Source organism: Mustela putorius, unplaced genomic scaffold (genome assembly GCF_011764305.1).
Source record: "Mustela putorius furo isolate JIRA1106 unplaced genomic scaffold, ASM1176430v1.1 tig00003863_pilon_pilon_pilon, whole genome shotgun sequence".
NCBI classification, from domain to species: domain Eukaryota; kingdom Metazoa; phylum Chordata; class Mammalia; order Carnivora; family Mustelidae; genus Mustela; species Mustela putorius.
In genome coordinates, this window is record NW_025422015.1 from 22,627,046 (window position 1) to 22,639,383 (window position 12,338).

At 38.8% G+C, this 12,338-nt stretch overlaps 1 protein-coding gene across 19 annotated transcripts in view; it reads left to right on the forward strand.

Annotated features, from left to right (window-relative positions):
* The window catches only part of EPB41L2 (erythrocyte membrane protein band 4.1 like 2), a 211,294-nt gene that overhangs the window by 159,057 nt on the left and 39,899 nt on the right, over window positions 1–12,338 (forward strand). For all 19 annotated transcript variants that reach the window (XR_006602351.1, XM_013063725.2, XM_045066366.1 and 16 more), the window contains exons 11-12: window positions 6,799–6,971; window positions 11,768–11,940. Coding sequence is in view for 18 of the 19 variants with exons in the window: in XM_013063725.2 (XP_012919179.1) it covers window positions 6,799–6,971; window positions 11,768–11,940 (346 nt within the window). In the remaining variant the exon portion in view is untranslated. The remainder of the gene's footprint in view (window positions 1–6,798; window positions 6,972–11,767; window positions 11,941–12,338) is intronic.

Here is a 12,338-nt window from a genome sequence, read left to right on the forward strand (position 1 = left end):
GTTCCTTGTGAGAAAGAATCGCATAGTGCTGTAGGTTGTTTCCCATGTCAGCTGGATCCTCAGAGCTGCCAGGGAGCCAGACCTTTTCCTTCCTTTCCCATCACAATATTCGTGGTCTTCCTGAGTCCCTAGGAGTCTGGCTTCTCTGCTCAGATGCCGTCTTTGCGTGGGTCACATTATAAAAGCTGTGGTCGTGAGCATTCTCAGTTCACGTACCCTGTTTTCCCTATTTTCCCATAATTATTAGCATTCCCTGCTTTTTCTGTTCATTGTTTCTTTCTATACTGTCTCAAGGAAAAAAAAATAATCATTCCCCATGGAGTCTCGATCCTTCATTTTATGCCTCACATAAGATCATGCTTTGTGCAGTATATACTCTCCATTGAGTGCCTTTGACTTCTTCTTTGGCCAGTAAACATGTCCATGTCTTACTCCTTTAAAAACCAAAATAGACCAATAAAACCAGAAGATCTCCTTAGTCCCTCTAGCTGTCTTTAGCTTGGGTCCCATCTCCTTTTGTGCTTGTCTTCAAGGGCGTATTTCTCCATTACTCTTCTTAGCTGTCATTTTCCCTATTTCCTCAGTTCATATTACTGTGGTCTGTATAGCTATGAACCTCCGTCGTGAAGCTTTTTGCCTCAGACTCTTGCTTTGCTACGCCTGTCCTACCACACTCCGGGTGTGTGACTGTGGTAAGTTACATTACCTTCCTGGGTCTCACTCTCGTCATCCGTGCGATGGTAATAATAGTACCTACCTTATAGGGTGACTTCAAAGAGTAAGTGAGAAAACACACGAAACAAATGTAGAACTATTTCTGGTATATGATAATGTTTCTCATCACCATCAGCAGCATCATTATTTTTAGTTTGGTACTACAGTGTGCTATTTTTAAGGTGAATTATTAGCTGGTACAAGTGACTCAAGTTAAATTGACACATGATCTGTTTTCAAGACTGCTCTAATATATTCATTTTAGAGAAAGGTAACTCATAAAAGATACTTGAGTCCATCTGACATAGTTACACTGAACCTATTAATCTTTGAAAAGCTTGTAATTTCTCTTGGTAGCCATGACAAATTTCTCCTCAGAACAACATGAGCCTGCCTCAGATAAAGCTAGTAGATAACGTTTATGAGTTCAATGACACACAGGTCAAGGCAGGACAGATAGCAGGCTTTCCTGTCAGGTAACGATAATGGAAACAATAATTATTTTAGAAATGACAGGTGCTACATTCATTGAGCGGATATTGTCGTCAGACACACGACCACTTGCTTTACCTTGTGCCGTCTCATGTATCATTCACCCCCACTGAGCAAGGGGCTCAGAGCTGGGTGCTCATAAAGGGCGCGGGGGCCAGGTGCCCACACAGAGCTGAGGACCTAGCTTTGTGATCCCAACACATGTACGTGTCACCTCTGTGCGGTCCTTCCTCTGGTAATTCTGTAGCAAGTGTTTCCGAAATGTCTGTTAGCCCTTTAAAGCTCTAGGCTTCTCCATGTTTGCTGACACACTATGACTCCAATTTAAAAGTAGACCAGTTTGATTCTGCAGACTTTTGAGATAATGGTTAACAAAAGGATTTTTAGATCTTTAAACCTTGTGCAACTTTTCTTAGGATAGGAGACGATGTTTCTAAAAGCAGGGCATTCATAATTCGTCTGCAGAGTGCTTTGAATCAGATCTGGATTTTGTTCTGTTTTTATCATGAAAGATGCAAATGATTTCTTCAGACAATTAAAATGGCCTTCAGATTGAAGTCATTAAAGACACAGATCTTTCTGTTGATCGGTAGCCACTCAGCCAAACTAATATTAGTGGAAAAAGAACATAATAATACAGCGGTTATTCTTCTTTGAGTGGTTGATAGGACCTGTCACCCTTCTAAGTGCTGTGCATGGACCGGTTCTTTTAATCTTTACAACACCATTGTCATCTTCACTTTACATTTGGAAAGTCTGCAACACAGAGAAGTCAGGAAATGTGCCCATGGTCCCGTAGACAGTCACGGGTGGAGATGGAATTTAGAGCCAGGCCCTGGGGCTCACAGTGCCCACTGCATACCCGCTCTGCTGTGCTTCCTTCTCTCCTCCCCGCCCCCCGGCTTTTGGTGGTGGTGGCAGTGTATAAACAAGATTAACACAGGCCCCTATAGCCCGGCGTTAAAACTGTCCCTTAAACTTGGCACTGTAGATCCAGAGTAAGTCAATTTATGTCATCTGCCACTTCATAGAGAACTTTATTGTTTAAATGTCTGATTGGCTTTAGTAACTGAAATGTGCGTTTTTCTTGAAACGTTCCTTTAGTTTCCATAGGTAATTAATAATAAACATTATGATAATATAATGTGGAGATAATAGTATCTGAAACAATAATACCTGATTTATAATGGGAGGATTTTTGTAAAATTAAAATGTTACTGTGCTTCTTAAGCAGTAAAATATGTAAAAGTTGATTTCTTTTGTGATGTCACCTTAGATTGCCTTGCGCAGGACCATTAGAACTCTAGAATGATTAGGTCATTATTATTTCCCGAAAGTGAAATGGTAGAGGTCTTATAGTGATTTTGATGTTGTTTTTATGAAGATATGTTCTCCTTTGGTAAAGAAAAGTAATGTCAAAAGGAAACAATTGTTCAGTGATCTTGAAACACTTTGTTGCTTGGCCTATATTTTGGTAGGAAATTTATTGGCATTACCATTGACTTAAGCTGCCAAAAATATTCTTTTAGAAAAAGCTAAATAAATGTCTGTCAGTCCGTTTTTGTTTTGATATTTGCTTCTATTTAATTGCAACTTAATTAAGGATTTCTTTGTTGTCAGAAAATTAATCTGTAAGTTAATATTTTTTGTATGTGGTCACCAGTGCCATTTGGGTAAAGAAGTATTTTATCTCAAGTTGAAATAAAATAAAAATCCTCTAGTTAATGACTTTCCTAATCTTACATTGTGATAGATATATGCCTTTAAAATACTTGCCTTGTATTTCTTGGATTTATATTTTTGAAATATCTTTTACAAAATGCATAAGTGGATGATATGATACATATTTAAATGGCAACCAACCGTCTGTTACCTTATAAACAAATTAGACTAGGGGCACCTGGGTGGCTCAGTCGTTAAGCGTCTGCCTTCCGCTCAGTCATGATCCCAGAGTTCTGGGATCAAGCCCAACATCGGGCTCCCTGCTCAGAGGGAAGCCTGCTTCTCCCTCTCCCATCCCCCACTGCTTGTTTTCCCTCTTTTGCTGTGTCTCTCTGTCAAGTAAGTAAATAAAATCTTTAAAAATAAAAAAAAATTAGACTAAAGAAATATGATTGTGTAGAACTCTCCTCACCTGGACTTAGATATTTAACTGTTTACAGATCCCAGTCTATATAAATGAGAGCCCGCTTTCATAACTGGAGGAAAATATAAAACCAACAACCTCATTTTATAAGGGCTTTTTGTAGCATTGGGATTGTTTTATTAAATTAAGACTGAAATATTCAGCAGTAGTTCTCACTGTGTTAGAAGTTCTAGAACTTGTAGCCCAACTTCCCTTCTCTAAAATCCTGGCGTAAGACAACTCAAAAGCTGTTCTTCAATTCTATTCTGAGAACGGGAATTCTGGAAAACGGATAGGTAGACATGTCTTTGGATTTTCTAGCTACTTAAATTCAGGTGCCCTCCAGCCTGTATTTATTGAGCACCTGCCGTATATGGGACCTAGCACAGATCTGTGCGAAGTTATGTAAGATAAACTAATAACCAGAAAATCAGAAAACACTAATGGAGGTTTTCTTAATTTTGTTTGAAATTGTTTTGTGAAGACTGCAGTTTCTCAGGTTTCTCTCTTTGTGAGTTCAATTAATTTTGTAAAAGAAGAGGAGAAAGTTAAATCTTTAAAAAGATCTATGCCTTTACCTAGATATTCTTTAAGATTTCTCATAATTCCCACAAGTCAGTAACCTGTTTCTAGTTTAAAATTTTTTAAAAAAATTTGAGTTGGGTTTCATGAATCGGATGTGATAACACCCGTAGGCCTAAAAGGGGTGTTGTCACTGCTGGGGGTCGGGAGCTGTTACTGGAACTAGAAATGAGAGCTACCAGTACATCCTCCTGTGAAGCTGATCTTCTAGGAAGACCTGGCCTTTGGTTGAGAGAGGCAGTCAACTGAGGTGACCCTATAGATGGCTGCCAGATACCCCCAACCTCACTTTTCTCTTTACTTCCTGTCTTTTGTTTTGTTTTTGAATAGTTACACTTTATTGGTTCAGATAACATGAGACCTGTCCTTTTATATGTCACACGTATGATACATTGTTGACTGTAGCTGCATATACATCATGCATTTGGTACGTTGTGGACTGGCCACATGTTGTGCAGCTGGTCTCTAGAAGGCTCTAGCTTCATCCTCACTGAAGCTTTATGCCTGGTGACTAACAACTCCCCATTTCCCTCTTCTGCCAGTCCCTGGTAACCACCATTCCAGTCTGGAATCTATGAGTTTGTTCTGGCTTCCTCATACAAGTGAAATCATGTAGTCCCTGCCTTTCTGTGTCTGGCTCGTTTCATGTAGCACCATGTCCTCCAGATCCATCCATGTTGTGGGTTGCAGAATTCTTTTTCTCGTAAGGCCAAGTATCACTCCGCTCTGTGCATAGACTTTATCCGTTCATTTCTTGGTGAAGGTTTATGTTGTTTCCCCATCTTCGCTATTGCCAATAGTGTTGTAATGAACATAGGAGTGCTTCTGATTTCTTTTCAGGATACCAATTTCAGATTTTTTTTTCTTTGATAAATATCTAGAAGTGGGATTGTTGGATCATATGGTAATTCTGTGTTGAATGTTTTGAGGAAGCTCCATACTGTTTTCCATAACTTTTACATCATTATGCATTGCCACTGAAGGTGCACAGGAGTCCCAATTTCTCCACCTGCTTGCCAACACTTGTTGTCTTTCGTGTAATAATTTTGGGGGATGGGGTAGTTTTTTTTTAGGGTCATCAATGCCTATTTTCCCCTTGAGGTATTCTTTAGAAATTCTTTTTTCCTCTGGTTGATCTTCCATTTACTATAGAGTGTACTTCATGAATAGATGATAAAGATACATGTGATTTAGCTAACTTGTTTTTCATGAATGAATATTTCTTCCCTTTTTTTTTTGAGGGGCAGGGTGAGAGAGAGAGAGACGGGAAGGGCAGAGGGAGAGGGAGAGAGAATCTTTAACCCACTGAGCCACCCAGGCACCCTGGGAGAGAGAGAGAATCTTAAGCAGACTCCATGCTCAGCACCAGAGCCTAACGTTGGCCTTGACCTCACAACCGTGAGATCACAACCTGAGCTGAAGTCAAGAAGTTGGGCTCTTGACTGAGCCACCCAGGTGCCCCGAGAATGAATACTTCTTTATCATTGCAGTGATGAGCCTGCCAGTGACCCTTTCTTTTCTATAGATGATTACTTTCTTATAGAGCATTCTTAGATCCTCCTTAACTGGATTGGTAGGTAGGAAAACACTGTCATAGTCAATGAGAAGAGAGAGAGAGAGAGAAAGAATGATAAATGACCATATTTCTCACCCTGCCTCTCTTATTTATGATCAGGATGCTGAGAAATTTAATCTTTCTGTGCCTTTACCTTGACTGGAATCTGTAGTTGTTGCCTTTAAGCAGAAGATTTCTTAAAAAAACAAACAAACACAAAACAAGCCGAAGGTTGAAAAATACTTGAAATTATAACGAACTCTTTAAGAAATCCCTTCTCGGAGGGATGGCTGAGTGGCTCCATTGGTTAAGCATCTGCCTTCGGCTCAGGTCGTGGGCCCAGGATCCTGGGATTGAGCCCCGCATTGGGCTCCTTGCTCAGCAGGGAGCCTGCTTCTTCCTCTACCCTAGCCTGCAGCTCTCCTGCTTGTGTTCTCTCTTTCTCTCTCTCTGACAAATAAGTGAATAAATAAAATCTTAAAAAAAAAAAAAAAAAAAAAAGGAAAAAAGAAATCACTCCTTGGAGAATGAAAGAAAAAATTTTGATGGAGCTTATGTTCTGGAATTGTCAACTGAAGCCATCTTGTTTAATAAATGCTATAAGAGCTCCAAGATTATCTTTGTTTGTTAAGATGTTTTGCCAACTCGTGATTAGACAATGGAAGCGAGACAATTCCAATTGTATGCCAGACAAGATTGGATTTATTTACTAAAAACATACTTTTGCATAAGCCTGAAAGTATTTGACATCAAGAAGGTTTGCCTTCATTTATTATGAGCCCAGGGTGTAAGCAGTGGAATAGTGTTGGCAAGTAACAATGTTAGTCATCTCTACAGATCTGCTGTGTGCTGTGTTCTTCATGGGAAAGCATTGCTTGATGGAGTGGATTCCTGAGTTGGATTGGATGTTCTTTCCCAGGAGAAATAGACATAAATATTGAGAATTACTAATGGTAATGGATTGCCACTTGGCACTTATAGCTAGAAGCAAGAATTCAGACATATGTGTTTATATAAATGATTTAAGCTAATACAAATAAATAGCCTTTGATATACACTGAGAACAGCTGCTCTTTTGCTCAGGTTGTGGGAAACATACTATTCATGAATACATGACTGTGGCTTTAGTCATCTTATCGCTATCCTAAAGCTCTGTATGTAGGAGGATTTATAAATAATGTTCTTTTTTCATTAGAAACTTTAGGCAGCTTTTTGCTCTTTAAGTTGAGTAATCTTAGTAAAATGGGATATTAAAATATAAAGTTTCAACTTTTTTTAAAAAAGAAAATTCATAAAGGCTCCTATTTCAGTTCTTTGTTTCTCCCTACAGGCTTGTGTCTCCAGAGCAGCCACCAAAGGCCAAGTTCCTGACCTTGGGGTCCAAATTCCGCTACAGCGGCCGTACCCAAGCCCAGACCCGTCAGGCAAGCACCCTCATTGATAGGCCAGCGCCACACTTTGAGCGTACCTCTAGCAAACGTGTCTCCAGGAGTCTAGATGGAGGTAAACACATTTATGATAGTTTGGATTCCTTTACTCTTTTCTCTAATCCAGTGGGGTCAGAAAGTGGTGATGTAGTGAATGAGGTCCTCAGAAACATCCTAGAGGGATAGCTGTTTATTCTGAATAAATAAAATGGTATTTCTTATACTCACAAGAAAAGTTTATAGTGTTCTCAGCTGTCATTCTGAACATAAATTTATGCAGTGTATGCAAATATTGAGAATTCTTGTGGATAAGATGTTGGACAAACATATATCTGACTTAATTGTGATGTATTTTATGTGTTTTAATTTATTAAGCTTGTTAATTAATGGCAAAAGTGGAATTCCTCAGATTTTGGTATGATAACATAAGAACTTTTATTCAAAGGAACTTAAAATGTTCTAATTTTATGAGTTTAAAAACCCTTACTGAAGCTTTCCAAACTTTCTAGCATATCGAAACCATCTGCTTCTTTCAAAGACTATGGTTGAAACGTCGTGCTCTAACAAAAGGAAGGGAAATACAGTGTAATGACTAGTTCTTCAGCCAAGGCTAGGGTGGGGGGAAGGGAGATTTGTATAAATTTCTATATTGTTTTATTAGAATTCTAATTAGCTACATATTTGTAGTTTTGTATATTTTACATATGGAAATAAATTGATATTCTTTTCCTTCATATATGTATCTTACTATCCTAATTTTGGCTTAATAGCAGGTCTTCTGTAAAGGAACTAAAGTTAATTTTATGTTAGAATGCTTTATAAGAAACTTCATTTTACTTTGTGCCTGGAAGAAATTAATTGATGAATGAATTTCTCTTAGAAGTAGTTTTCCAACATTTTTTAGTTGATTAATCTCAATATACATAAAAATAGTAATATTAAATTTAAATATTTGTTTCACTCCTATCTATCACCTACGACCTTTCTTGGTTGCTTCTTTTACTGACATTTTTCTGAAATAGGAACTAGAACAACTGTTTTAAGTGGCTAAAACAGATATGCTAGTAGATAAAACTGCGCTCATTTGTGTGTGTATGTGTGTGTCTGTATGTGTGTGTTTATCATTTGAGTTTTTGAATATAGTTGATGTAACAATGTTACATCAGCTTCAGGTGTGTAACATAGTGATTCAACTTCTGTGTAATGCTATGTTTGCCACAAGTGAAGCCACCATCCATCACCATACAGTACTATTACACTATCATTGACTGTGTTTTCTCTTCTGTATTTCTCATCGTCATGACTTCTTCTTTCTGTAACTGGAAGCCTGTATCTCCCATTACACTTCACCCATTTTGCCCCTCCCCTCCCCCATTTCTCTCTGGCAACCATCAGTTCTCTGATTATAGGCCTGATTTTAAAATGTGCTCTCACTGATGAAGGATGGACACTCCTCAGCCTTGATCTATTTTTCTTGGAATAAACTTGGAAAAGAGATACAGGTAGACACACAGAGATCTGTCCAGGGATTTGTTGATGGGCATTTTTGTATATATAGTAATTAAATCTTGACTCTGGAGAATCTTCCATATAATTTTGAGATGACAGGTAGTGCAAGGGATTCATAAATTGTGGTTCAAGTAAATGTCCACATTTCCAAATGTGGTAATTTAAATTTAGTGAATTTTTAATGTGCAATAGCTATCAGTGTATCTTTTAGCTCATCAACAACACAGCACTTTTTTCAAGTAAATGTGAAAAATGTGCCTGCTCATGGAAATATTTCACAAGCCTTGCCCCTTACCACAGAGAATTTATCTAAGTGCTGCCTAACTGCTGTCAGTGTTGGTTGATGCCCTGAGAGAAGTCATTCCTGCTGCTGGAATATTGCCTGTTTCAGCCTTTGTTTTAAACTCTGAGGCATTACAACTCTTATATTGCAAATTCTAGAGTTTAGAAAGAGCAATTAGCCACTGTGTTTTGACATAGATAAACACGGCTCGAGGAAACCCACCATCTGCACAACCTCTGTACAATCCTCTGCACAACCCAAGTGGTGAGTGCAGAGGATTATAGTAGGTCTGTATCTGAAAACAATGATTTTTACAAGTAAAAGCAACAAACATGGCACAGTGATCCATTATTTTTCCTTTTGTGTTTTGGACACTGTAATTCATCAGATGGGCCAGTCATCAAAAGGATTATTGTGTTCTTGTGAAAAATAGAAGGCTTTTCGTGCCAATACATGACCAGACAGCCAGTGAACTATTTGGTGAGGGATTCCAGGCTTTTTACCTCCTAAAGCAAAGTGAAGCTGTAACCTGGTACTAAACTGTATTTTCACCACCACTGCCCAGCAATATACCTTCCTGTTGTTGTTGTTGACATGGGTTATATTTTCTTGTCCCTGTTTAGTTTTTAAGTTACACCGGACTAATTTAGATTCATAAATATTCCTTACTTTAATGTTTGGCAAGTGAAAACAAATCTCCCAGTTCTTGCATGCAATCTAAAAATGAATGTGATATCTAAGATGAAGCATTAAAATAAAAATCAGTCTAGAACAGCCTTTTTTAACAGTGGGATTCTGAGATTGGGAAATCAAACCCCAAAGGAGGCAAATGAGTTATTTAAGAGAACAACCGAGATGCATCTGAGATTGGAGGAGACAGTGATGTCCTGAAAATGGAGACTGTAATAAGCAGGAACCTGAGATTGAGCCATGGGAGAAGGAAGGCCCATCTGGGAAAGAACCATTTTGGTTGAGACTTGAGGGATGAGGGGGAGCTAGCACTGAGTAGAGCTGGAGATAAAGCATTCTCGGTGGCAGAAACAGCAGGTCTAAAAGTTTTAAGATGAGGGAGAGCTTGATGCAGGCCAGAAACAGAAAGAAGACTAGTTAGAGCTTTGTAAATGATGGGGAGAGGTAGGCTAGGGACAGGTCATACAGGACCTTGTAGGCCACGAGGAAGAATACAGTTTTTATTCCAGTGCTATTGAAGTGTGTATGTGTGTGTGTGTGTGTGTGTGTGTTACGCACATGTGTGCACACTTACACCAGCCTGTAAGTGCACTATATTACCTTTTTAAAAAAATCAGTTGGTGCAATGTTGAGAGTGATTGATAGGACAAGAGAGGAAGCAGGCAGACTGGTTTGGAGTATTCCAGGTGAGAGGAATGAGGATCTTGCTTGGGCAAGAGTAACCAGCTGGCCATTTGGCACCATAACCTGAGCACCTGCGGCCTCCAGGCTTCTCAGGGTTCAACAAGTACTTAAGACCTAGAAAAGGTTTTTTGTCTCAAAATGCAAAAAAACCCCAAAACAAATAGCGTGCCCTCCTGCACACTGAAATTAATGTGTCTAAAAGCATGCAAAATAAGTATTTTGTCAACCTCGTTATATAACTTTAAATTTGATATTCATTAACATTTTGCTTACCTTACACCTTAAACCATTTGTAGGTCAGAGTTTACCATTTTGCAATAATTTGCGTATGGGCAAGAGGTGCTTAAAAATCATAATCATAAATTGAAAGAGTTACTCATAGTCCTAGATTTTCCAAGGAAGAGTTATTAAAATCTTTTCAAAAGTTAAAAATGTTGAGAAATAATTATGCTTCATGTAAGATGTGACTTTATTTTGTGATTTTGTTGTGGGCTTTCAGAAGTGGGAGTACTTAAGGACCACCAGAGTCTTAAAGTGGCCCAGAGTGGTAAAAATGCAGAGGAAGAACTGGCCACATTTAGATTCAGTTGGATTTGATGGTGTTGAGGGATGAAGGCCGAAGGCATTAAGGTTTCTGGCTTGGTTAACTGGTGAACATATGAGTGTGGTATCTGGCGAAAAAGACCAGGCTGGGGAAGAAGGAAGGTTTGGACAGGGTACATGAAGGGTGTGGGCTGAGAGCTTTCTTGTAATACAGAGATTGGGGTGCTTGATGCCTCCCTAGTTCAATCTGGCGGATCACACAATCCCTACCCTCTAGGAGCTTGTGGCCTAGAGGGCTTTGTGTCTACTGCACTTCTCTGGGGACATAGAACCACTGTCAGTCACCCTGTCAGTCAAGCACTTTTTATACAGGTGAAATAACCTTAGTCATTGGGGACTTGAGGGAGAAGCTACATATGGACAGAGGCTTTGTCATTGCTCCTCACTTGCATTTGCTGAAATGTTATGCCCTCTTAGGTTGATCTGCTGTATGACAGAAATTTCAACCCAATGTATGTTCCTGTTCATCTGCAGGAGAGATGAAGGAAATACATGAGGGCCAGGTTTTCTGGGTCAGGAAGTATCTGTGTATTAGATTTACTGTAGCTCAAGTTGAGGCATTCAGCGGGGAGGTTAGAAAAATGAAAACTATTAAACATAGAAGTTATTTCTGTAATACCGACCTTTCCAGTCTTGTCATAATTTTGAAAGGTATTCAAATTAAAGGTTGCTTTATGGAAAAATCTTAAAAACTTACTTAAGCAAGTCATTTTAATCCTTAGATAATTATTTGTTGCGGTAAATAGATTCAGAAATAAGTTCAGGCAAGATCAAAGAGACCCTAGAGAATTCAAATATTGCTCACTTTAGGATTCTGACATTATGTGCCATGTCTGTTTCAGCTGGTCTTAGAGCTCCTCCTACTGGCCAATGATCAGACTCTGCATCCTTCAAAAATCGGATTTGAGAGCCTGGTGTAGTTGAATGGGTTAAAATTTGGACTATAATTAGAATTTGGAAAAGTTTAAAAATGGGTTTGATATGTTGGTATCTTCAGAGCTCAAGCAACGTTCCTGCTAAATGTCTGCATGCTGCCTGTTTCTCACTGTAAGCTTGACCATTGAAATGCCCTGAAGTAATCCCAAGTGACCCTTCTTTCCTAGCTCCAGTTGGTGTTATGGATCAAAGTCTTATGAAGGATTTTCCTGGACCTGCTGGGGAGGTTTCAGCATACGGCCCCAGAGTTGTCAGCACTGCTGTGGTTCAAGATGGGGATGGCAGGAGGGACCTCAGAAGCCCGACTAAAGTCCCACATGTGCAATTCATTGAAGGAAAGGTATGGTAAATTAGCAGAAAAATGTAATCTTAAGTGTACTTTGACTGGAGGCTGTTACATTTGTTGTTTCAGAACTCAGGTATTATTTAGAATTAGCGTATGTTCTCTGTGATAGAAGTTGTCAGTATGTAGGCTTCTACTGGTTTGAACAGGGTCTCAAACATTTTTCTAATTGTTGTTCAAAGCAAAATATTGTAATGTAAGTTATATTAATGCAAGCAAGTAATTTAGTAGCCTAAAATTTTTAACTGTCTGCAAAATCATCCTTTTTAGCTAAATCCCTCTACTATAGGAGCTGTGGTGACTTGAAATTTATATTTGTTTGTTACAAGTAATTTTAAGTATAGTCTCAAGTATTTTAATTACGTTGACTTGAGGGCTTTTTTTTTGAAATGAAC